This window comes from Pongo abelii, chromosome 7 (genome assembly GCF_028885655.2).
Source record: "Pongo abelii isolate AG06213 chromosome 7, NHGRI_mPonAbe1-v2.0_pri, whole genome shotgun sequence".
Taxonomy (NCBI): domain Eukaryota; kingdom Metazoa; phylum Chordata; class Mammalia; order Primates; family Hominidae; genus Pongo; species Pongo abelii.
Genome location: NC_071992.2, coordinates 89,918,400 through 89,945,845, shown reverse-complemented (window position 1 = coordinate 89,945,845; position 27,446 = coordinate 89,918,400). Strand labels below are relative to the sequence as shown.

Below are 27,446 nucleotides of genomic sequence, written 5' to 3'. Positions count from 1 at the left end.
AAGGAAGGAACTCTGGACACATCTGAACATCTGAAGGAACAAACTCCAGACACACCATCTTTAAGAACTGTAACACTCACTGTGAGGGTCCGCAGCTTCATTCTTGAAGTCAGCGAGACCAAGAACCCAGCAATTCCAGATACAGTACTAACTTTGTTACCTTAACATTTTTTCTAATTATTTACAAGTGTAAACAGTATGGGGCCAAGTAGGAAGGTTGCCAGTCAATATTCTTCATATCAAAATTACATGCTAGAGTCGTCTCCTACATGACAAAAATTAACAGGAGCCAGAGGTAGCTCTATATGCCCTGCCATCAACAAAGCAATGTTCTATGCCAGAGTCTGTGGGAAAACAGTCCAAACTGCAAACCAAACCAAAAATCCTTGGCAAGACTCCAGTGATGGCACAGCCCAAATGCTTAAACTCTCTAGATGTAGGAGTATACCACTGGCAGCTCTAGGTCACTTGGCCTGCTTTGGTGAGCCAATGTCTTGACTTCTAATGTTCACTGCAAAAGAAAAGTGAAAACCTGAGCCTGGAATTTTTCTTGACAGATACATGCTGTCGTAACTTGTAAGCTGTTTTTTCCAAATTAGGAAATACAAATCTGCTAAGTTTCTCTGGGGGCTGAAAACTGATATTTGTCAGCGCATCAAGTGCAAGAAGAGTCATTTATAATGACTGTGCTGCTGCACAGAAAACACAAACCCTGAGAGTTCACAGAAATCAGAATTTGAAAAAAGTGTGTGATGTAGTACCTACCAATTAAAAATGTCTTTTCACACAAAACATTTACAGTTAAGAATATAGGGATGACAGAAAATTCTTAAAGACTGTACTTCTATAAACTCAAGTTTGAGACATAATTATTTAATGGAGCTCATTCATTACTGAAAAGCTTCAGCAACCTCAGTAAATACATCCCAAGTCTATACTGGGTAAGTGCTATAAAGCCATAAATACAGTATGTGTTAGAAAAGGAATTGCAGCATTATTATCTAAATTCAATGGAGACAGACGTCTATTAAAATGTTAACTTTAGCTTTGAAGATTGTGTGCAAATATCATTAGGTCTAAAAAACATAATTTGTCCATGAACCTGTAGTAGTCTTGCCCACGCTATGAGTTTTCTAGGCTCCTCCTTCCCTCCCATCTACCAGCTGGATTTTCCTTACTCATTCCCCACATCAATAGGTTAACCTAACTAGACAACAGATCCTGCATTGCTGAGAGGGTTCTAATTTCACCACTCTTTCCCCCTACATGGTTTTCAAAATGTCCTTATTTGACTCACTCTGTACTTACTCTAACATCTCATCCTTTTGTTTTCTCATTCATTCTTCCTCTTCAAATCACTCATTTTAGTATAACACGTTGCATTTTCAGCTCTGGTATTTCTCTTTTTATACCTTAAAATTTCATTTTCGACCTCAATTTCATAGTTCTTTCTGTGACCCATTTTCTCTGGATTGGTGCCTTGATTTTTGCATCTAACTACTTTATCTTACCTAGATTGTGTTTCTCATCCTATCTGAACACTCTAGTGAATATCCATGGAAATTTCACACCCTCCGGTCTTTGGCATGGAACTCTTGATTTGGGGTAAAAAGGACACAAGATTCTGTCCACAAAGCTCCACCACTAACACCAGCCAAACAAACAACAATGGAAAAGAGTAGATAGGTTTATGACATTTATTTTAGGCTCCTTGCCTGATTTCTATTAAGACAGCTCTGCTTTCTTTTATGCTTTCTGCACTTGGACCTGCAACTATTTTCATGAGGATGCTAGCTGGAGCTTATGAAAATTCAATGCAGAACACCCAACACCCAAATCTTGATTTCTAATACCTTCTCTGATAAAAAGGAACCAGGAATTTGTAATGCCAGAGGTAAGAAAAAAACAGTGATTAAAAAAAGCCAAAACCTATACTAATAGGGGTATGTCGAAAAGACAGAGAAGCCAACTGAAAGTTTCTAATGGCCAAGATGTATAATTTGAAAAAAGAAATAAAGAGATTTTTACTGGATTGTGACCCAAAGTGTAAAATAAATATCCAAGAATTCATACTGATATAAATAAACTCTCTATTAATAAATGCAGAAGAATTCCAAATAATTTACGTAGATACTCTGACCTCCAGAAGGGGGCACGTAACTCTCCACTACCTTGGTTTGTGCTGCACACAGTGACTTCCTTCCAAAGAATACACTATGGAAAGGGCAAAATCTAGTAACTTTACAATGGAGAAAACTGGCAAATACTATCACAGCCAGGATCAAAGTCATTATCAACAGTGATGTGATGTTGATGCTATCAGCATACCCTCTGATATGATGTGGTGAAAATGGCACTTTACCTCCGTGATGGTTAATATTAGGTGTCAACTTGATTGGATTGAAGGATACCTAGACAGCTGGTAGCTGGCAAAGCATTGTTTCTGGGTGTGTCTGTGAGGGTGTTGCCAGAGAAGATTAACATTTGAGTCAGTGGACTGGGAGAGGAAAACCCACCCTCAATGTGGGTAGACACCATCCAATCAGCTGCCCGTAGGGCTAGAACAAAGCGGGAGGAAGAAGGTGGGATAAGTTGGCTTGCTGAGTCTTCTGGCTTTCATCTTTCTCAGGTGCTGGATGCTTCCAGCCCTTGGACATCAAACTCCAGGTTTTTCGGCCTTTGGATTCTTGAACTTACACCAGTGGCTTTCCAGGGCTCTGGGGCCTTTGGCCACAGACTGAAGGCTGCACTGTTGGCTTCCCTACTTTTGAGGCTTTTGGACTCAGACTGATCCACCACTGGCTTCTTTCTTCCCCAGCTTGCAGGCGGCCTATTGTGTACTTCACCTTGTGAGCACGTGAATCAATTCTCTTTAATAAGCTCCCTTTCATATATATATATATATATATATATATATATATATATATATATATATCTCCTATTAGTTTCCTCTGGAGAACCCTCACTAATGCTACTTCTGCGGTGTTTCTCCCCAAAACACATTAACTCCAGTTCAATCTTGAGGAAAAAACACAGATAAATCCCAAAGAAAGGCATTCCACAAAGCACCTGACCAGTTCTCTTCAAAACCGTTAAGGTCATTGAAAGCAAAAAAGGTTGCAGAAACTGTCCCAGTCAAGAGGAGCTTAAGACTACTAAAATGTACTATGGAATCCTGGATGGCATCCTGGAACAGAAAAAGGACACTGAGTAAGAACTAAGGAAATCTGAATATAGTATGAATTTTAATTAATGATCATCTATCAATATCAATGCATTAATTGTAACAAGGGTACCATACTACTAATAATGTAAGCTGTTAGTAATAGGAGAAACTTGGTGTAGGACATATGGACATATGGAAACTATGATATCTTCTCAATTTTTCTACAAATCTAAAACTAATCTAAATGTAAACCTAAAAAATAAAGTCTATTTAAAAATGCAATGCAATTCAAGTGGAGAAAGAAGAGGACAAGTAAAAATGGTGTTTCGGGAGTTGTCTCTAGGAGGATTTGGAGAATAAAGGAAGCATCTGCAACAAAATATGAATCCCAGAGATGTTTCCCCCAGGAGTGTGAGACAGGTCTGGAGAATGTCTGTACTTTGATAAAAATGAAGTTGACACCAGGTCCTTTCCCTGCATCAGCACTCTCCCTTCTGTCTGCAGGACTTTGAACCATCTCATGAGTCAGGTTTCAAATTTAACTTCAAGTTTTCAGAGAAGCTTTCACAGACTCTTCAGATGAGGTTAGGTCTCCCAGGGTTGGTCCCCAGCACCTTCTACTTCTTTTTTATAGCATGTTTTTGTTGGAGGAGGATAAGGAAATTATTTAATACCCTTTCTCATGAGGCTACAAGCTCCAGGAAAGCAGAATGTGTGGTGTTCGGTCGACAGCAGGTACTTAATACACAAGGTTCATTGATCATCTGTTAAGGTGAATTCCAGGAGTAAGGGAAGTCACAGGCACAATGGCTCATGCCTGTAATCCCAGCACTTTGGGAGGCCAAGGCAGACAGATTGCTTAAGCCCAGGAGTTCAAGACCAGCTTGGGCAACATGATGAGACTCCATCTCTACTAAAAATACAAAAATTAGCCTGGCATGGTGGTGTGCACCTGCAGTCCCAGCTACTCAGGAGGTTGAGGTGGAAGGATTGCTTGAGCAGGGGAGGCTGAGGCTTCAGTGAGCTGTGATCATGCCACTGCACTGAAGCATGAGTGACAGAGCAAGACACTGTCTCGAAGAAACAAAAAAAAAACTAAAAAAAAAAAAAAAGGAAAAGGAAGCCATGCTCACGTGAAAGATGAATGATGTAGATATAATTCCAGATTAGATGTGTAAAGTGCAGGGGCAAGATATTAGAAATGCTATACTTAGTTTGATCACCCAACCATATATTATGTTTTGGACATGACATTGGTAATGAAAAATACTTTCAAAAAATTTACTAAAATTTAATGCAAAACACCCAACACCCAAATCTTGATTTCTAATACCTTCTCTGGTAAAAAGAACCAGGGATTTGTAACGTCAGAGGTAAGAGAAAAACAGTGATTTAAAAAAACCCTATATTAATAGGGGTATGTCAAAGAGACAGAGAAGCCAATCAGTGATAGTTGTTCAGGAAAGTATTCTAACTTTAATAAAAGCACTACTTGAGTTTATTTATGGAATTTTAAAATAACAATAATAACTATTATGTATTTAGTAGTTACTCTATACCAAGCAATGTGTTAAGCACTTTGCTGAGAATTATTTTGTTTAAACTTCACAGCAACCCTGTGATGATAATAGCTAAGTGATATCCAGCACTTGCTCTAAGCACATTGTACACATTAGCTGATTAAATAATCCCCCCAAATTCTTTTTTTTAATATTTTAACTTTTATTTTAGGTTCAGGGGTACATGTGCAGGTTTGATTATATAGGTAAACTCATGACTCGGGTGTTTGACGTACAGATTATTTTGTTGCGCGGATACTAAGTATAGTATTCAATGGTTTTGTGGAGTTTGTTCTGAACCTCTCTCTCCTCCCATATTCCTTCCTCAAGTAGGCCACAGTGTCTGTTGTTTCCCTCTTTCTGCCCATGTGTTCTCATTATTTAGCTTCCACTTATAAGTGACAGCATGAGGTATTTAGTTTTCTGTTCTTGCATTAGTTCGCAAGGATAATGGTCTCCAGCTCCATCCATGTTCCTGCAAAGGACATGATCTCATTCTTTTTTATGGCCTCATAGACTTCTATGGTGTATATGTACCACATTTTCTCCATCCAGTCTTCCACTGATGGGCATTCAGGTTGATTCCATGTCTTTGCTACTGTGAATAGTGCTGTAATGAACATACATGTTCATGTGTCTTTATGGTAGAATGATTTACATTCCTTTGGGTATATATCCAGTAATGGGATTGTGGATCGAATGGTAGTTCTGTTTTTAGCTTTTTAAGGAATTGTCAGACTACTTTCCATGATATTTGAACTAATTTACAGTCTCAACAGCAGTGTATAAGTGTTCCCTTTTCTCCAGCACCTGTTATGTTTTTACTTTTTAATAATAGCCATTCTGACTGGTGTGAGATGTTATCACGTTGTTTTGATTTGCATTTCTCTGATTATCAGTGATATTGAGCTTTTTTTCATACTTATTGGCTGCATGTATGTCTTCTTTTGAAAAGTGTCTGTTCATGTCCTCTGCCCACTTTTTAGTGGGGTTATTTTTTGTTTGTATGTTTGTTTAAGGTCCTTGTACATTCTGGAAATGAGATGTTTGTCAGATGTATAGTTTGCAAATATTTTCTTCCTTTCTGTAGGTTGCTTGTTTACTTGTTGGTGGTTTCTTTTGCTGTGCAGAAGCTCTTGAATTAGGTCTCATTTGTCAATTTTTGCTTTTGTTGCAATTGCTTTTAGCATTTTTTCATGAAGTCTTTGCCAGTTCCTATGTCCAAAATGGTACTTCCTAGGTCTTTAATCCATCTTGAGTTGATTTTTGTATATGATGTAAGGAAGGAGTCCAGTTTCAATCTTCTGTATATGGCTAGCCAGTTACCCCAGCACCATTTATTGAATAGAGAGTTTTTCCCCATTGCTTGTTTTTGTTAGCTTTGTCAAAAATCGGATGATTGTAGACGTGTGGCTTTAATTCTGGTCTATGTGTCTTTTTTCATACTAGTACCATGCTATTTTGGTTACTGTAGCCTTATAGTACACTTCAAAGTCAGGCAATGTGATTCCTCTGTCTTTCTTCTTTTGCTTAGGATTGCCCAGCCTACTCAGGCTCTTTTTGGGTTCCATATGAGTTTTAGAACAGTTTTTTTCTGGTTCTGTAAATAATGTCACTGGCAGCTTGATATAAATAACATTGAATCTATACGTTACTTTGGGCAGCACGGCCTTTTTTTTTTTTTTTTTTCTTTTTTGAAACAGTTTCCCTCTGTCACCTAGGCTGGAGTGGAGTGGCATGGTCTCAGCTCACTAACCTCCATCTCCTTGGGCTCAAGTGATTCTCATGCCTCAGCCTCCCGAGTAGCTGAGATTACATGTGCATGCCACCACGCCTGGCTAATTTTTGTATTTTTAGTAAAGACAGGGTTTCACCATGTTGGCCAGGCTGGTCTCAAACTCCTGGCTTCAAGTGATCCGCCTGCCTTGGCCTCCCAAAGTGCTAGGATTACAGGTGTGAGACACTGCACCCAGACAGTATGGCCAGTTTAATGATATTGATTCTTCCTATTCATGAACATAAAATGTTCTTCCATTTGTTTATATCATCTCTGATTTCTTTGAGCAGTGCTTTGTAATTCTCATTGCAGAGGTCTTTCACATCCCTGCTTAGCTGTATTCCTAGGTATTTTATTATTTTTGTGGCAATTGTGAATAGGATTGTGTTCCTGATTTGGTTCTTGGCTTGGATGATGTTAGGGTATAGGAATGCTACTGTTTTTGCACATTGATTTTGTACCCTGCCTGAATCTTTGCTGAAGTTGCTGAAGGAGTTTTGGGGCAGAGACTATGGGGTTTTCTAGGTGTAGAATCATGTCATCTGCAAACAAGGATAGTTTGACTTCCTTTCTTCTTATTTGGATGCCTTTTATTCCTTTCTCTTGCCCAATTGCTCTGGCCAGAACTTCCAATACTATGTTAAATAGGAGTGGTGAGAGAGGGCATCCTTGCCTTGTTCCTGTTTTCAAGGGAAATGCTTGCAGCTTTCACCCACTCAGTACAATGTTGGCTGTGGGTTTGTCATAGATGGCTCTTATTATTTTGAAGTATGTTCCTTCAATGTCTAGTTTATTGAGGGTTTTTAACATGAAAGGATGTTGAATTTTATTGAAAGCCTTTTTGGTATCTATTGAGATAATCATGTGGTTTGGGTCTTTAGTTTTGTTTATGTGATGAATCACATTTATTGATTTGCGTATGTTGAACCAACCTTGCATCCCAGGGATAAAGCCTACTTGATCTTGGTGGATTAACTTTTTGATGTGCTGCTGGGTTCAGTTTGCTAGTATTTTGTTGAGGATTTATGCATCTATGGTCATCAAGGATATTGCCCTTTAGTTTTCTTTTTTTTTTTTATATAGTGTCTCTGCCTGATTTTGGTATCAAGATGATGTGGCTTCATCATCCTTCCAAATTGTGTGAGGTCAACTCTACTATTTAATAGTGGATGATACCAAAGACCATAAAAGTATCATTGTTTACCCAAAGTAACAAAACCCACTGAGCTGGGATTTAAAGAAGGGCAAGAAAAGGAGAAGGAAAGGGGAAGCTCTGCTCTTAACCATTTTCCTCCATTGCCTCATCATGAGCCCATAGGCTAAGTGTTATTTTCTAAATTTTTCACATTAAATGACAACAACAACTGAGTCTCAGAAGACATAGTTGTTTGTCCCAAATCACATAGTAAGTTACACAAACCATCCTAGGCTCCAGGCTTTATCTGACTCAGGTTCTTAACCATTGTTCTACACAGTTTCTTGACATTACAGATTTCTGGGACAACAAGATCTATACCATATACTATATAAGTCATTATTATTCCATTTATTCCAAGTTTATCTTCTTCAAGTTTAAAGCATTGCCTTCTATTTTAAAAGTCCCAAATAGGATTAGCATACAATATACCCTACTAAACAATAAGCTTCACCTTATTCATACCACTTGGACCTTTCAAAGGATGCACTGCTGGGTTTCTTGGTATTCTCCTTTAAGGCCTTATGTTCCACTAATAGTAGCTGTCATTGTACCAAAAACAACTATATCCCTTTGATTATTTGTGTTTCTCAGATCCTGGACGACTCTGGTAGTTTTAGTTCATCCTTTAAGGAGAGTGACTTATATTGCTTGTACTATATTAAAATCACTCATAATTTATGGCTTTGGTAAATTGAAAAAATTACTGTCAGCCTTATTTCCTGTACTTTTTTGGTGATTCACTGTAGAGGCACAGCTACACACTGGCTGAACTCTTCAAGAAACAAGTTTTCTTTCCCTGTGTGTTTAATTCATAGGACCATGTACTTCGTCTAGGTACTTATACTAGGCAGCCTTGAGAATTCAGTTCTCATCTTACTGCAAGCTTCTAAGAGAAAGACTGTTTCTTATGTATTTTTGTATTTCTCACAATGTCCAGCACAGTATCTTGTATTTTGTGGATATTCAGTAAAAGTTGGCTGATTTGAAGGAAGTTTAACATATCATTGAGGAGAGTTTCTCCATCTTGTTGATAGAGAGAGCTTCAAAGTACATATTTTCTTAATCTTTGTGTTTTCCTCCTTGTAGCTTAGTGCTTGGTAGCAGACAGAAACCTTTAGTAAATGTTTGTTAATGCATCTAGATGTTAATGCATCTAGAATGTATCTGTTCATACTTATTTTTACAATCCATTATCACACAATTTATACTTTTTTTCAGTTTCATAAACATTTAAGAACATAGAATCAAATAAGCAATTCTGGTTTGGTTCTCTGTTCTGCCAATTACTTGGCATATGATCTTGGAAAACATAATTTGCCTCTTTAAGTCTCAGTCTCTTTACCTATAAAATGAGGAAAATAAGATTAACCACCTAATTAAATAATTCTAAGGATTGTATGAGATAATAAATACAAAATATTATGTTTCTGGCACATAATAAATGCTCAAGAAATGTTTCTTAAACAATACTAATGTTAGTTATAAGGTAATTTAAATATATGACATTTAGAGATTGTAAATAGCTAAATAAATAGTGGATATAGTTATACATATTATTGTAATGATAGTGATGTTTCTATTGATGGCATAGAAAAGTCATAGACTTAGGGAAACAAAGGAAAGAGAAAGGAGGGGCCTATTTAAGATGCTCAGTTAGAAAAGACAGTTATGTCTGTGTCCTGAAAGGGCTTCTGAAGTCAGGACATGCCCATAGGAGACCCCAGGAATCCTCTCCTCTCTCCCTCTCTAACCTTTCCCTTGGCCTCCTCCGCTTTTGCTTCTTGACCTGCTACACACCATCAGAACTTTTTTGTAGAATGGTGTGGGCTTGTTTGTTCATGCTTAATTCTTAGGAAAGCAATTCCAAATATGCTGCACTTTTCAAGTGATCTGTAGGGACTGGAATAATAGAGAGGATTGTGTTATTTAGCCAAAGAATAGCTTTTTCTTTTGTTTTTGTCCATCAAGGAATGAATATCATCTCAGCTGAACTAAAATGCCTGAGTCACTGTTAAGTCACACATTCTGAGCATTTTTCCAGGACCACGAAGGAAGCCATTCTGCTGACATAGGAAAAGCAGGGAAAATTAGAGGGTATTAAAAGTACATAAACATTTTAATGAATCTTCTGCAATTTCATGCTATTGTTAAATATGACCATGTTAAACTACTAATAGAAATATGTTTTTCTGATAAACCAATCATATTTTGAAAACATTTATCTAAATATGTGATTATAGTTGATTTATCAACTAAACGTTTAAGTATACACACACTTATTTAAAATCTGAATAAAATATTTTAACAACTACTAAAAAGATGTATTAAAAAGCAAGTAAATTGAGGATACAAGGAAACAAAAATCTCACCTACTTCCACCGCGAATCTGATTAGGTAGATTCTTCCTAGAGCTAATTCACCATGATTTTAAAATATCCTTTTTCTACAACATACAGTACAATATAATACATTAAAAAAAAAAACACTGAAAAGGCCATACTCAATAATGTAAACAGTGAAATTCTTTTAGTAAAATGGTTAAATGCAGTTTTAATTTTTACTTTCTGGTTTTTCAAATTGCCAACAGTAAGCATGCATTAAGTTTGAGTGCTATTGCTGCATTGGCTATGGCTATCAATGGATTTCAAAATTTCTTCGAAAGAAAAAGCACATGAGAAATTGTAAAAGAAATGATGTAAATTAATGTAATGTTAATAAATGATATAAATTAATCATACTCAGTGAAAAAGAAAACTCAGGCTTTACTGAGGGTGGCCAGTACAGTAGTGTCATCTTATAAATGTACATAATAGTAAGTTAAATTTTTGACATTTGGTAATTTAGCTGACATAAATGCAGGTTAGCTCAAGAAAAATTAAAAAGGATTACTCTGGAAAAAAAATTTCAAGGAAGAAAAATTATCTGTGTATTTTTGGGATCTTTTTCCCACTTATTTTCTAGACACAGGGGAGATGTGTCATGACTAATGAAATGAAAAATGTTTTATTCAGCTGAAATTTTCTTCGCAAGGAAACTAGGTTTACTTGGGAGAAATAATTTGACGGATGCAAGAGTGAAATGGGATAAGCCTGCCCTGCACTAGTCAAAGGAAAGATGCTCGGTTGAGCCCAAGAATGAAGGGGACCACGGAAAAGGGCGCACAGAAGCAGACATGGTGGAAGTCTAGTAGCCTGAGATTTGATTGCTAGATATTAATTACCAATAATAATAGCTAATACCTGTTAAGCATTTACCATGTGCCAGGCAGGTACTATACTAAGTCCACTACATATTCTAAATCATTTAATTCCTCTAACTACTCTTAATGTTTGGGTCACAAATTCATGATTTGTGGGAGATTGGTATATTGGGTTTCCTGTATAGACACTGACACCTGGAGGCAGAAGGAAATATGAGGAAGCAAGTCTGGGAACTGTACAAACCAGGAAAGATCTGGCAAATCCTATACAGTTTAGGATCAGGACAATTATAACCAGATCTTGATGAGAAAATAAATTCCAGCTAATATAAGCAATATACTTATCTTAAAAGCTTTTAGGCTCTAGAATAACAAAAGAAGAAAGTTTGTCCATTTTTTTTTCCTACTAGAAGGGGGCAGAGAGGTCCAGTAGAAAGAATATTGGCTTTGGAGTCAGAAAAGCACAGACTCCGAGATTTACTCTGCCCTTCACTGAATGTGTGACCTTAGGCAAGTCACTTAACTTATTTAAACAACACTTTACCTGTATCTGGGGCCAGCTTCATGATCCTGACATCTTCACAATCACACAGGATGCTGAGCTTTGAAGGGCATTTGCCTTGGTTTAATGCTTTGCCATTGCCACCTTGAAATTCTTAATAATTTTGAACAAGAGTCCCCACATTTTGTCGTATACTGGCCCTGCTAGTTATCTAGGCCATCCTGCCTATCTAGAAATTGAGAATAACAATACCTACATCACAGATCAGGAAATTTCCACAACCTGGAAATTTCCCAGGTTGAGTACCCATGAAGAAACCTGCCGTACAGAACTCAGGATTCCTCCTTCTTGGCTTAAGCCACAAAACAGCTAAGACCAATGTACTTTTAGCTCCAGGCTACGACTCTTTGTCCGAAAAAAAATGCTGAGAGGAGAAAGAAGTGGAGAAAGAAAATGTCTACACCTGGAAAGCACCCAATAAACTACAAGAATGCACATAAAAATTTTATCATAGGTACTGTCAGGATCTACTGCCTAATTAAATGTGTTTCTAGCCTGGGAGTGCGATAGTGCCATTCACCTAGCCCAGGTTTCTCAACCTGAATGTCATAGGATGTTCAGCATATTGGCCTCTACCCACTAGATGCCAGTAGCAGACCCCTCAGTTATAGGAATCAAAATGTATCCAGACATTTCCAAATGTCCCCTGGGGAGGAAAGCCACTCCCAAGTGAGACCCAGTGACCTCGATGGCGAGGGAAAAAGAAGGAGCAATTTTGGCGCAGGACACCAGCCACAGAATCTTCCACTGAGATCAACATATAGAATGTTGGGCTACAGAAGCCATACTACCTAGAAGTTTCCTTGCATCTCAGCCACCCCAGTGGGCCTTTTCTAGGCAATGGGATTGGTGAATCACAATCTTCCACCAGGAAACTGCAGTGGAAAATAACTGGACAAAAAGGGTGCTGTTGCTGAATTACTATAGAATTAATGTGTTTTAAATGATATTTTAAAATATGGAAAGAGAAAAAGGCAGGTTCAGAGTAGTGTTTTATGGATGAGTGCAGTGGCTCATGCCTGTAATCCCAGCACATTGGGAGACTGAGGCGGGAAGATCACTTGAGCTCAGCAGCTTGAGACCAGCCTGGGCAACATGGTGAAACCTCATCTGTACAGAAAATACAAAAATTAGCAGTATGTGGTGGCATGTACATGTAGTCCCAGCTACTTGGAGGGGCTGAGGCAGGAGGATAGCTTGAACCCAGGAGGTCAAGGCTGCATTGAGTTGAGATCGCGCCACTGCACTCCAGCCTGGGTGACAAAGTAAGACCGTGTTTCAAAAAAAAAGTAATGTTTTATAATATATTAATAGATGTTACATATGCATATTTATGCATATAAACCTATACATATCTATGCTATACACACACACACACACACACACACACACACACACACACTTAGGAATAGGAGAAAGAATGGAAGAATATGCAGGACAATTTTAATTGTGGTTCTTTCTGGACAATTTTTATTTTCTTCTTTATGCTTATCTACATTTACACAATAAAATGAGGAAAATCTATAATAGATGTCATTTTTAGGCTGGAAATACATGAAATTTTAAGATATTAGAGTATTTTTCATGCAGTGAAAGATTAAAGAAATTTTCTTGTACTCAAAAGCAATAGAGACAGAATTCCATTAAAAAAAAATTTTACCCAAAACATTGATTCTATGGGCCGTGACTATTTCAACATTCTGAAAGATAAAACTAGAATAAGGTTTTGCTGCATTGTTTGCAATAGATTTAATTAAATAAAAAGTTTTATATGAAAGTCAGCAGGCCCTGAACATAGAAGAATCAATATTTATGCCACAGTCCTGATCTTCTTGTTTATTCTTTGTGGTGTCATTATGCAGATGCTATATCAGATTAAACATCTGATTAAACTCAGGCAGTTGGGCTGACATTTTTTGGCATTTTGGAAAAGAGCAATAATCATTTTTCCCCACAAAGGAACTAGCAGGCTAGAGGTTAAAATCTGATTTTCAAAGGGACAGAATCAACAAGCAGAAACAACCTTGCACCCAAGCAAGGAGTAGGCATCACGAAAATGAAAGACTCTTTAATATGTATATCAGCTCTTTCTCAGGATGTTCTAATAATATTCTTACTGTAACAATCTTACAGTATGTTGATTAGATTTGGGTTAAAATTTTGAGACTACTCATCATTGAACAAATGACTTTGGCAAATGATTTAACTTCCCCAAATCTCAGTTCCCCATTTGTAAAAAAGACACAAAATTGTTTCTGCCTCATTCGGTTATTGTGAGGATTAAATGAAATAATTCATGCAAAACATTCATAATCTTAGTAGTTATCATTATTACCATCATTAACACATCCATAAAAGCCAACTTGTTGGGCAAAAGTTATTATGATAATTGTCACAGAGAAGGAATGCTTCTCAGATGCAGATGCCCATGGCAGTGACAGTAGTTCCCAAGGGAAGCAGCAGCAACTCCCATGATGCCCAAAGGCTCTGTCTGAAGCCAGTACAAGAGCTCATAATAAAGCTAACTATTTTTGGCAGCAGTGAACAAGCTCCTAGATAATAACTTCCATCCCTCACTTTTCCAAGCCTCATGATTGTGAGGGAGGCAGACAGAAGAGGAGGGTGTTACTAACCTAATGACACTCGCACAGGTGCAACATGCTTTTCATGGCATCAAATCTCTGCATGACCTCCAGCGCCTTGAACCACTCACTCTTTCCCTCCCATGGAGTCCTCCACATCCATGCCTATAACTGACTTAACCTAGCCTGGATGCCATAGCTACCCATCTCATTCACACATTCAGTACCAACTAAAAGTGCTACATATTTGGGAGTCTCTGCTCCTTCTAGCTGGCCAGTCCCTTGTCTATTTCATCCACTCCAGGACCAATGCGTACTGCTTTGTTCAGGTTCACTTGTTCATATCGTAAGTATTTATTTACCAGCTAAAAGAAAATAATATATACTAGGTGCTGGGGTCGGGGGAGTGGCTGTCAGAAAAGGCAACACATATTCTTTCTTTCACATCTTACAAACTACCAGGGAATAACAGATATCAAACAAGCAATTATAAGCATGCTTATCTGTCAGTGTAGAATCACTGTCCATTTGGTTTTCTTTAAGGTATCAGGAAAAGCATGACCATTGAAGGAGACCAAGCTGGGATCTAATCTTTGTTCTGCTGTGTTCTTGCAGTGTGACCTGGGGCATATAAATGTTACATTTCTGATCTTTAGTATTTTCATGTTAAAAAGTAGGGATGAAAAATACCTATTTCATAGAATTTCTGTAAACCTTAAATAAGAGAGTGCAGGAGAGGGCTGTGGTATCATAAAGAATCTGTAAGGTCTTTGTTCCAGGTTCATGGGACAGAGTTCCAAAAACTCTCAGAATGTTCACGGTGATTATCCTAATGAGTTATCATCCACATTATCCTAATGAGGGGACTCATGGTAGGCCTCTAGATACCTTTAGGATGGGGACAGCCACCTTGAAAGACTAACCACACAATTAGAAGTTTGGGGCTTTCAGCCACCTGACTCCAGGGGAGTGGAGTGGGGCTGGAGACAGAAAATTTGCATTCCATTTCAGACCTCATTCTGTGTGTCTCTTATTTAGCTAGTACTCCTGCCTTGTATTCCTTGTAATGAAACTATAATTCTAATTATAGTACTTTCCTGAGTTTTGTGAGCCATTCTAGCAAATTATTGAACTGAAGCGCTCATGAAAACCCCAAAATGTATAGTCAGTCTTTCAGGGGTACAGGTGGTCTGGGGACCCCCCACCTCAGTGCTGCTGGTGTCTGAAGTAAGAGCAGCCTTGTTGGGGACCATATCTTTAACCTATGGAGCCTGTACCACCAACTCCAGATGGTTAGTTCCAGGACTGAATTGCAACACATCCAGTTGGGATTGAAATGGACTAGGGGCTTAGATCAGTACCCAGCCACGTGATTGGCCATTTGTACCTGCCAATTACCTCATGACACCACTCCAGTTCCATTACACCCTCTTCTATCCCTAGTTCCATTATCTTTTATCTCAAGTGGCCGCTTGAAGAGTTCTCAAACAAACATAATCATGTCCATAAGGACCATGTTTTATGAGCACCACACTTTAGTGCATGAACCAAGACAGGGAAACAGATGGATAGAACGCTGGAAGACCGTGCATCTGACAGTTGAAACTCTTAGAAGCGCCAGAAAGAAGCTTAAAGGAAAAGAGCCAGCAGAACATTTTGTAACTTCATTAACTGTTTGATGTTGAGAAAATCTGCAATGTCACTGCATCCATCCTATAAATTCAACTGTAGTTCTACAAATACAGTCTACTGGCTCATTACCAAAGTATGACTTTCCCAGAACCAATGTTAACTACAATGGCTAATATGGTCAGCAACAAATAAATCTCCTCAACTGAAACCACGTATTTGTGGTTAACAGTTTAATCTTTTTAGAAGTCTTTTGGCATTGTTTATCTTCAACTCTGCCAATATACACATACCCATCACTTCAAAGACTCTATTCTACTGCTGTTTCAGCAGCAGATGAACTGTAAATATATAAACATCACTGTAAAGACCAAAATAAAATTGTGTTGAATTTTTTTAAAAAACCCAAATATCGGTTCCATTTTGGAAGACAATCTCAATCTCTAGAACCTGTTCACAATTATTTTCCCTTAGGAGCTATTATGATTTAGAAGATGTAAAGTTTCGGGTGGGACTTAGGAACTGTTAGTTCTCATGCTGATTCAGCTGTGGGTCCCCTGGACGACCTAATTCAGACTTCTTCATTTCTCTAGTTGTCTCCAAAAGTGGAATAAGTAATCACAACATGTCATCCTGGGACATTATGAGAATAAAGAACAGCCAACCCTAAGATATCAATGGTTGTTAAAATTGACAGATCACCCAAATGTGTTGCTTTAATGATACTTTCATATATATATATATATATCCCTTTATTTTCCCATATGATTCTTTAATAATAATTGGCTCATTAAAAAATAGAAATGAAGGCTAATTTAATATTTATTTCTTTTGCCAAGTTTGCAGTGAGAGTTGTAAATAATAAAAATTTCAGTGGCCAAAAGGCAGGTACAATGGGACAAAATAAAGAACTTCAAATCATCCAGGAAGCAATGGCTCTGAAATGACTGAAAGTGTACCTAACTCAGTAGCTGCTCTTCCTTTCCCATTGTGTCTAACTTTCAGGGGTGCCCTAAGGGCACCTGGCCCACAGTTCTCTTTCTCGCCTTCATCACTAGCTGTAGTCTGGGGCTGAAAACCGCTCTAAAGCAAGAGCTTCACAGCCATAGATTTCTTCTACCACAGTTCATTTCTTCTCCACCTAAACTACTGTTTTTCTCATTTCCATAGAACCTATTCTCATAATGATCCCTAAATTCTCAAAATTCCATGTTCTACACCCATAGCTCCAAGTCTCATTTTACATGTCACTCTACTTAGGCTGAGCCCCCAAATCAGACATTTCAATTAAACACTAGCTGGCCATCAAATGTGTCTAACACTCTGGATCTTCTGTGCTGTCCACCAGTGCACTTGCCAGGCTGCAAAATTTCACCAAGCATGAAAGTTTTCTGAAGTGATAATCAATACTATTAAATGCTGCTAAGAGGTCAATGGAGAGGAAAATAGAGGAAATAAGTATTAAATTTATTTTATTTAACATATACTTATCATGCTTCCTATATGCTGAGTGCTCTGTTAGTGTTTTACAAGTACTGTTTTATTTAAGCCTCAGAACCACCCTATGAGGTAGGTGCTATTATGTTCTTCATTTTACAGACGAGGAAATGCAGCGCATAGAAACTTGCTCGAGATACTGCAAAAAGCGAGACAGGTAAAGCAAAGGCTGATTCAGAGCTCATGTCCTAACTACTAATCTATGATGCTTCTCCCTTTGATATCAGCCCATTATTGGTAACATTATTTTTCCAGAAAAAAAAATTCAACAGCACAGAAGTGAGTCAGATTGTCAGAGCACAATAGGTAGGATACTAACAATTCTCATGTTAATAAATGTATTGGTGAATGGAAGGCAACACATTAAGAGAAGAGCATAGTTTTTAGGCAGGATGATATGTCAATAGACAAGAGGTGAAAATTGCAAGGAGATTATGAATAATTATTGGAGAAGGATTAGAAAAAAGTGAAGGGGCATGGGAGATGATTGAACGAAGGTCCTGGAGAAAGACCATGGGACATTTCCTAATCAGCACCTGCAATAATGGCTTTCAGGTAGTCCTGGGGGTAAGAAGAATGCAAAAAATAGCTTGGGTACAGTGGGAAATATGGAGAGATGTAAATTCAATGAGAGGCAAATAAAAGTATCTCAAAGACAGAAGAAAAGTCTGGCCACGATGAGAAGGAATGTAACAGAACACAGTCAGTTTAGTGTCATCTCGCAGCTCTTTCCAGAAACATTTCTCAATCTTAGTATGGAATTGGAGAATCACTATGATTTTCCACTTCTAAAATACTGATGCAATTTATTTTGTAATAAATGTAAATCAAATGAAGGTCACTGTTATACACTATAGTAAAAATAAAAATCTAACAACATATTAGCAATATACACTATATAATGTATACATTTGCCTGTGTGGCAGCCCACATCTACACTAAAAGGCAAAGTTGTTTGGATTGGTGTAACGAAGACTTAATGTAGCTTTGACTTTTACTTACAAATCCATTTATCTGGGACCCATGCACCAAATACTCATTAGAATTACTTTGACTTTAGGTCGCTTTGAGTTTAGATTAGCTAGTAAAGCTAACCTAGTAAACTCGTATTTCTAAACGTCTTTCAGCAACTTACATGTTTTAAAAAATACCTACCTTCTGATTAGATTCATAGCTAGAAACACATTTCCCCCATTTAACTTGCTTTGCAGTGCAACATGGCAACTCTTTCAGTCTGTAGAGCTAAATAGTCACTTGCATAAAGTTGCCGTTTTAAGGAATCATTCAGGTGAATCTGAGATGCTCTCAGGGACAGTCTTTAAATCCAGATAAAATTGAACCAGTTTTAACTGAAAGTTTTTTCAGCTGCTACATGTTATGAAATTTGTGTTCTATTAAACTTCAGTCTTGGTCCATAGCCAAAAGAAAAATTAATCATTGATTCATTTTTTACACTGTTTGTAGTAAATGCCAAGGAGAGACTGTTACTACCAGGCTTATTTACTAGCAATCTAGCATTTTTCTAGGCATCTGCAATCAAGACTCACATCTTTAAAAATTCAACAAAGATACAATCAAATGCTTCTTGAATGGCTCAGGCAGTTTAACCACAGTACATAAATATTGAAAAGAGCTGAAAAGTCAGAGAGAAAATATCTTTCCTACTTACTTTCAGATGAACTCTTCAGGAACTCTGGGTAGCCTCTCCAAAGTTAATGAGTTTGGAGAATGTGTTGATCTGGTGGCTGGACTGAACGCAGGCCTAGTGCATGAAATTCACAGACACAAAATGAAAAATGCTCCCAAATGTGATCAAATACTAAGGATTACCAAATTCTTTTAATTGAGACCTATGCCTTTGAAATTAGTAATTGAAAATTAATCTCTTAAAATCCTATACTTCTTTTTTTTTTTTTTTTTTTTTTTTTGAGACAGGATCTCACTCTGTCACCCATGCTGGAATAAAGTGGGGGGATGATGGCTCACTGTAGCCTTGACCTCCCAGGCTGAGGAAATCCTCCCATCTCAGCCCCTCATCTAGCTGGGTCTACAGGCAGAGGCCACCACGCCCAGCTAATTTTTAAATTTTTTGCAGAAATGGGGGTTTCACTATGTTGCCCAGGCTAGTCTCAAACTCCTGGCCTCAAGTGATCCTCTTGTCTCAGCCTCCCAAAGTGGTGGGATTACAGATGTATGACTATCCCTAGACTGTTTTTAATAGCAGTTTTTGAAAAGTCTGCTGACAATGTATTTGGATTGCATGAGCCTTAAAAAGATTAAACAAAGGTATTAATTACAGTACATTTAATCATTAAATCTCTCCATATACCAACCATCTTCTTGATATCCCTACAGTCATTTGTTTATACAGTATTTCTATGTTAACCTAGTAGTGATTACACATTTCTCAATTATGGGCCTGTGTATTTCACTAAATTTAATTTATCATCATAATTAGGAATGTTTACACACAAGCAAGTTCTTACAGTTCATTTTACCATGACATAAGATGTCTTTTTGCTTGTGTTTGTGAATAATATGGGGTAAAAACTGTGGTAACATCAATTCTTGTTATTCACAGTAGTTATGTTCTATAAAGATGCTGCCAACACCAAAGTATCAAATACTGAACCACTGTTTCTGCAGGAAAGACAGAATTAGATCCCTACAAGCCTCTGGTCACAACATTTTCATCAACCAATTAATACATAAACTTGTCTTATGTGTGTTTCTTTTAAAGACACTTTATTTAACATGTTGTTGAATCTAACTTTGAAAGGCAAACAACACTGTAAGTCATGCCTGAAAACAACTTATCTAACACACATATTTTCTTTTAAGGCATACCATAGCCTTCTTGTGTTAAGAAACACTAGGCAGCATAGCAACACTATACTTGGAGGCCATTGAAAACAGTAAAATCAATAAGAAATAGCACAAAAATGAGAAAACGTTGCATTAAATTCACCATGAAAAGGACGTTTGTTTAGAGTATGAGCTGAAAGAAGACTGTTACCTCATTCAAGCCCACCTAGGATATAGGCATCAGGCAAATGAAACTTTTTTGCCACTCTGCACATGAACGCAAATGACCGTGAGTGCCACTAGCATTGATTTTGTGTTTACAAATACATTTTAATGAGTGGGCAAATTTGCAAATACAGAATCCGTGAATAATGAGAATGTGCTGTATTTTTAAAAGCGTGTTTAGGTTATCTAGCATTCTTAACAAAAATTTAATAATGTTGTGAACAGTGTATAATTTGGAACAGAAAAATTATCTGTCCTTCATCTCCTCTCTGGAGATAGTAAATATAGTGCTAGATAAATTTTTGCTCTTTCATGAAATCTTTGACACTAAGACTAGTATATCTATATTCACATGATGGCATGTAGAAGCCTCATTAATAACAAATGTATTATCGACTCTCCTAGTTACCCTTATCTACTTAACCTACTAAAACTACACTTATTAAATGTTTCTAAAGAAATATGAAGTTATAAGGCAAGAGTTATGATGGTCCTGTTTTCATTGAAACTGTGGAAAGTAACTTTTCTTACAGTAAATTTGACATTAGTTGTCCTTTCAAGAGAAAGACTAGGATCAATTAGTTCAGAGCCTTCAAAACACAACACAACTCCTTGTCAAAATGACCTCTTATTTGTTTAATATTTGACATTATAAGCTGACACATTTGTCTTTAATATTATATTTGCAAGCCTTGTTCTTATGATATTTTAGCAGAGTATCATATACACAGGTAAGATTAGTTTATGACTGTAAAATCTATGATTACTACACATCTCAGATGTTGAATTTTTCAGCAACAAAAAAATTAGATTTTTCACTTTGACTTTCACTTTCCTCTTTCAATTGCACCTACATAACTGAACCACTCTCTTCTTTAGTGAATATAATTTGCTAGTAAAACATTCTAACCATGGTCTTGATTTTTCACTTAGATGTTTAATATCTTACAAAGGCATGTGTGACTAAACCACTCAGTTTAAAATATTACTGCTAGATATCGCTTCAAAATGATCAGACAGTAATTTCTGATATTGCTTTAAAATGATATTATTTCACCCAAAATGAAACAATTACTTTTCATTGCAATATAGTCACCGTTGACAAGCTTGTTTCAGCAAAGTAAAATGTCTGGCTGACCCTCCACTGGACTTTGAGACTCTCAGAGAAAAGAAATGTAACTGGCTTCCATTTTAATTAGAAGGTCTACGCAAGAGAGCAAGGATATGCACTAGAAAGAGTTTTGAATGGACTCTTAGTTCAAAAATGTCTCAAAATGCATGTCAAACTGCTACTCCAAAGGTAGCCTACGATACTATTTTTTTCTTTTTGAGATGGAGTCTCGCTCTGTCTTCCAGGCTGGAGTGCAGTGGCGCGATCTCGGCTCACTGCAACCTCTGCCTCCCAGGTTCAAGTGATTCCCCTGCCTCAGCCTCCTGTGTAGCTGGGATTACAGGCGCCCGACACCACGCCCAGCTAATGTTTGTATTTTTAGTAGAGGCAGGGTTTCACCATGTTGGTCAGGCTGGTCTCGTGCTCCTGACCTCATGATCTGCCCACCTCAGCCTCCCAAAGTGCTGGGATTACAGACATGAGCCACCGTGCCTGGCCTACAAAGCTTATTTAATGTCACATTCACTTTATGATGTCGAACTTGAAATTATGTTGAGACGTTTTCACTAGTTTAGCGGTCATTTATTTTGAAAATTACTTAACAGCTGGCTTTCATCAGAATTTTGCTTCAACTAAAAAGGCACTACAAGTTTGTTTTTTTTTTTAACTTGGTGATAGGAAGTGGCATCATCCATTCCCCTCTGAGATATTCCAGAGTAGTGATAGATTTCTTATGTCCATATTGTAGCTTACAGAGCTTTCAGCCATAAAAGAGAATTTAAATGAATTACAGCATCAACAATCATGGTTTTGTCATTTGGGATGTTTTATAATTAGAAAGATATGTTTGCTGATAGGATGCTGACAGTATGTTGCAATTTTACATCATTTTGTTCAATGTTTATTCTGTTACCACCTTTCAATATATTATGTAGATTGACAAATCTCACCTTTCCTTTCTCTTTTGCAGATACATTAATTATTATAAAAATTCTATAATCATTGTAGCTATCAAAAAAGCAAATCCATTGAAATGGCATCCAAAAGGCATACAAAGTTTTAAAAATTATCTTCCCTTGTTTCACAATTAACAGGAAAAGCAGACCCACCAGCTTTGTAACTTTGTAAAACTCAACAAGCATGGTTCTCTCTCCCCATGTCAATATGATGAGAGCATAATTACACTCCCCACAGAGAAACATCAATATCTGGCCTTTGGAAAGTCGTCGAAGTGGTAGAAAGGAAACATCTGTTCACACATATCTCATTGCAGAATCTCCACAGCAGTTCTTCACAGCAAGAATTTTTTTCCTTTATCCCTGAAATTGGGAGTAGCCAAAGAATAGAGACAGGAAAAAGCCTGGGAAACCCTCTCTGGGCAGTCTGCAGGTTACTGATTTTCTGTGCAAGAAGATATGTTGTCACTTGTCCGTAAGCTCCATGAGACAAAATTCAAACTGGACTGGAATGCAGCACCTTGTTATGTGGTTCTTAGAATCCAAAAAGCCACACTTAACATAAAAATAACAGTAGAAAAATATCTTATACAAAACCATGAATTATAACATTTGTCTGTAAGGCAACCTGAGAGATCCTTGGACATGTATATTGCATTTTTCTTCTTTCATTTTCTCCACTAGTGGTGTTCAACAAGAGAGATTGAAAATGCTTATAGGACTAGTGAATGTTCCTGTCTTTCATTGTTTTCAACCTATTTAAGGACAGAGCCGGTACTCCTGGACTTTTACCAGACCAAGAACACTATTTTCTGAACTTACTCCTTCACTGTGTTTGATGTAGTTGGAATCTGTTTTACCTCAAAGATTATTTAACAGGTCCATCAAGTCACAGGCAAAGTGCCAGCTTCTTACTGAGTTTCTGCCTTTGAATTTTGGCTTCTATTCCAATCTTTCAGCGTTAGAGACATGGGAGAAAGTACCTCTGAACAGTTACTTTCCTTAAAAAAAAAAAGGCCATAAAATTCATAACAGAAACCATTGCCTCCTATTTACTTATTTGGTTAAGAATCACAGAAGTGGGCTTTGACAATGAGAACAAAATTAAGGAATCAAACAGCAAAAAATGACCATAAGAATGAAAAATTTGAAATGTATGCATATACTTTGGATCGTCTCAAGTGGTAACTATATAAGAACACATTTCATGAGGAAAATTTTCTAGGGGGAATGAATTTGTAGGACTTGACTACTTCCCAAGGCACTGTGATGATACATTATAGATTGAAAAGGACATAGAACTAAATGGAATTCATTTGTCTCAGTTTAGATAAGTTTTTCTTTCTCCTAATATATTGTCTTCCAAATTAGAAGTAAAATGTAATCAAAGTCTACCTTCTTGGTGAAACATACTTTATGTAGATGTTACACAAGTTCTTAGCCAAGAATGTCACTCTTTTGTGACTGTTCTTTTCTTCTGATACTACCTGATCATTGGTCAGGTAAGTAAAGAGAAATGATAGGCCAAAATATGTTACTCAGAGAATAACACGATTCACAAATATGCTTGCAGCTTTTTAGATTTTTTGGTATGTAAGGAGTTATTACATATTTTTAGCAAATGTATTCTAATATGTAAGAGTTACTGTTCTGAGTCTCTCATTCTGTTTTGCCTTGATTTATTTAAGCACATATAGTTCTAATTTCTCAAAGTTGTTGATAAGAAAGAAATTTAGAGGATCTTACAGAATTATGCTTAGGGATAATTTTAGTAAATGCTTATAAAATGGGTACCATGTGCCAACATTGTCCTAAGCAGTTTAATCTTCATAACAGCTTATGAAATAGTTACTGTTGCTTTCCCAGGTCAACAAATGAGAAGCCTAAGACATAGTTCAAGTAACTTCCCAAATGTCACATACTCATTAGTGATGGAGCCAGGATTTGTACACAAACACACTGAGAAGACCAGAATCTTAATTATCTAGATGTTCACATCCAGATTATATGTATAGAAATATCCAAAACTAGATTGACTCTTAATGGAGTTAGCAATGGATCAATGTCCTCAAATCAATTTATTCTTTGGTAGCTTTTTTCCTATGATTACAGAAAATTCATATAAGAGGGCTTGGGTGGTAAAACAGAAATTTTAAAGAGCAAGGTAACTCTTTACTTAATGATTCTCTTTTTGCTAGTCTCTTTTTTTCTTCAGTTTAGCTTTCAACTAATATCAGAGTTGGCTACCTCAGATATTTCTTGATCATGCTGTTACCTTTTTAAATCCTGCCAGTGCTCTCCATTTCAAACATAATACAATTTAACTATTTAGCTTGGGTGATGGTGTCTTCACAGCCTTGATCCTAAATTAAGCTCCTCCATCTTCTCTCTCTTCTCTCCACTCTATCCTCTACACCTTTTTCTGCTTAGCAAATTCTACCTCATGCAAGGCCAAATTTAAATATTCTCTCTTCCTCCCTCCTTCTCGCTCTCTGACACACACACACACACACACACACACACACACACACACACACACACACACTTCTTCTCCTCTTACAATTACTTGTACAACTTTCAGCCTGCATTCCCATGGCACCTTAATTCTCCCTTTCTTATAACACATTGCTTTTGCTTGGAGTTATTTATTTATTTGTGTCTGTCCCCTTCACTGAGGGTGAGCTCAATGACGTCTAGGGCTGGACTATTTATCATTCTATACCTACTGCCAAGTACTTCATATATGAGATGTTTAATCAATGTAGTTGCATTAAATCGAACTGAACTGAATTTAATTGAACTGAACATATATTATTCCAGGCACATGAGAGAATTAGAGACTATGCACAACTCTGATGCTTGAACAATTTCTACCAGAAGCTAATTTCAACTGTTTCATTTTTTTGCATCTTGCACAGTACCTAGCAATGTTCGACATAAAGGTGGTGTCTAATACATTGCGAGTGATTGGGAGAATCTATCTCATTGACCTCAAGTCTGTGGAAGAGTCAAGAATCAAACCACTTTTTAAATTACAACATCCTCAAGACATCATCACATGGTGTTCACATGGATTTGGAGCCAGTCTCTTCCCCCTCTAACTACCTGTGTGACCTTGAGCAAGTAAAGCCAGTGCCTCATTTTTCTCATCTGTAGGATGAGAATAATATTAGTGTTGACTTCATAGAATTGCTGGGAGAACTAACTGAGTTAATATGTGTGGTGCTTAAAAGCCTGCTTGGCACATGGTCATCCTGGCAAAAGGCTGAACTAAGATTATTACTCAGTGTGAATTCTATTTTTATCTATACTTACTCTGTACCCACGGATGTTTGCTGCAAGGCTCTTTTCAAGAAATTGATAACGGTTTCCCATATGAGGAAATGCCAGAATAGCTGTAGCCATCCACATAGTGCTTTTCCTTCATAAGATTCAACAAAGTGTCAGGTATATATTCCCTAATCCCCTCAATGTCCCTGGACCATGTGTTTTATTTTCTTTGTTTTATGTAGTTTTGCATGCCTATTTACAGTGAAAAAAAAACCCACAGTGATGTTTACAGAAAGACTATCATCTCCAATAATATGCCTGCCATGGAGAAATATGCTACTATCAATTCATCAGGCCTCATACACAAAGATATTCTGTTTCTCCAAATCAAAAGCTATGTGATAATGATTTAAATATATGAGAAACAATGACAAATGGTAGAAGTTTAATGGAGCCATATTTAATAGATCAATGCTTATTTACCATTTATTATGAAAATATGTTCTAGAGTGGTAATATTTCATTTTTATCATTATTACTGTTTCCTTGTAATCTGATCTTTTTTGCATTGTTTTGTTTTTGAGATGAGGTCTAGCTCTGCCACCCAGACTGGAGTGCAGTGGAACAATCATGGCTCACTGCACCCTCGACCTTCTGGGCTCAAGGGATCCTCCCACCTCAGCCTATAGCTGGTACTATAGGCTGCTGACCACACCTGGCTATTTTTCATTTTTTCACTTTTTTTTTTGTAGAGACAGGACTCTTCCTATGTTACCCAGACTGTCCTTGAACTCCTGGCCTTAAGCAGTTCTCCCACCTCAGACTCTCACAGTGCTGAGATTACAGGAATGAGCCACCACACCCGGGCCTTGTCATGAGGTCTTAAACTATTGAACTTTTCCTGAAGAAAAGTACTTTCCACATCTTGTATTTTCAAAACATTTCTATTAGACACAGATAGTAGTTACCCACAGTTCTCTTTCTCACTTCACTTTTGCTTGTTAGAACTTTTTTGAATTTTCTTTCATTTCCTGGCCCCATTGTTTTATTTTCCTGATGAAGTAAGATTTTCATTATAGTTTTTGGATAGACACTGGTGACATAAAATCAAACCCAAAGATTCATCACATACCCAAACAAATCTGACTTCCTCAACTTTCTCTCTTAGCTTCCGCATAAAAATCAGCTTTGGATTTATTTCTTATTTGCAAGCACTCAATGCAAACAGTCATTGTAGATTAACACAACAATGTACTTGAGCTGTTTGTATTAATTACAGCTTTTTCTTTTACAATTTATTTGAAACATAATTATCTTATAATAGTTTTCAGATTGTTCTAGTATTTTAAGTTTCATGGCATTAATTCATCTGGTATTGTGTCTGCTGACTCTTGCTCATGGTGATTTTCTTGTGAGGTTTGCAATCTATTAGTGTGGGCTCATGATCATCTTGGTTTATAAAATCCTGTTGGAGTCCAAAATGCTCTGGGTTATGAAATGATGGTTTGGGGCTTGGTTTTGCTGGGGAATTTCAGTGATGTGGGACTGGGTTGTAAGGTTGATTTTTCAGATCATGTTACCTATCCCACCCAGGTGGTATAAATGTAGAGCCTACATCAGCAAGTGATTCAGATCTACAGCTTTAATTTCTCAGAATGTTTGGTTATTCCAACATAGTCCCAGATAAACGGTAAGTTTGTTTACATTTTCTCGGCTTAATTGTTTGGGATTGTCTTCCAAGCTATGAGGTCTGGAAATCCTTAGAGATTTTGTGTTTTATGAAAGGCTCTCAGATTACACTTCTCTTCTTTATCGGTGTTTGTAACCATTTCTCCAGTAACTAGGTCATATGTCCTTTCTGAAACCCACGTGAAATGCCTTGGTATTAGTTTTCCATGACCTCTCATTTT

General features: G+C 37.2%; 1 protein-coding gene across 4 annotated transcripts in view; it reads right to left on the bottom strand.

Moving 5' to 3' along the window:
- The window catches only part of GDAP1 (ganglioside induced differentiation associated protein 1), a 454,780-nt gene that overhangs the window by 6,260 nt on the left and 421,074 nt on the right, over window positions 1–27,446 (bottom strand). For 3 of the 4 annotated variants that reach the window (XR_008527651.2, XM_054560887.2, XM_054560889.2), the window contains one exon: window positions 18,839–18,931. Coding sequence is in view for 3 of the 4 variants with exons in the window: in XM_054560887.2 (XP_054416862.1) it covers window positions 18,854–18,931 (78 nt within the window). In the remaining variant the exon portion in view is untranslated. Of the gene's footprint in view, window positions 1–2,941; window positions 3,188–18,838; window positions 18,932–27,446 lie in introns of those variants that run through there. The other variant, XM_054560888.2, reaches the window with a different exon arrangement.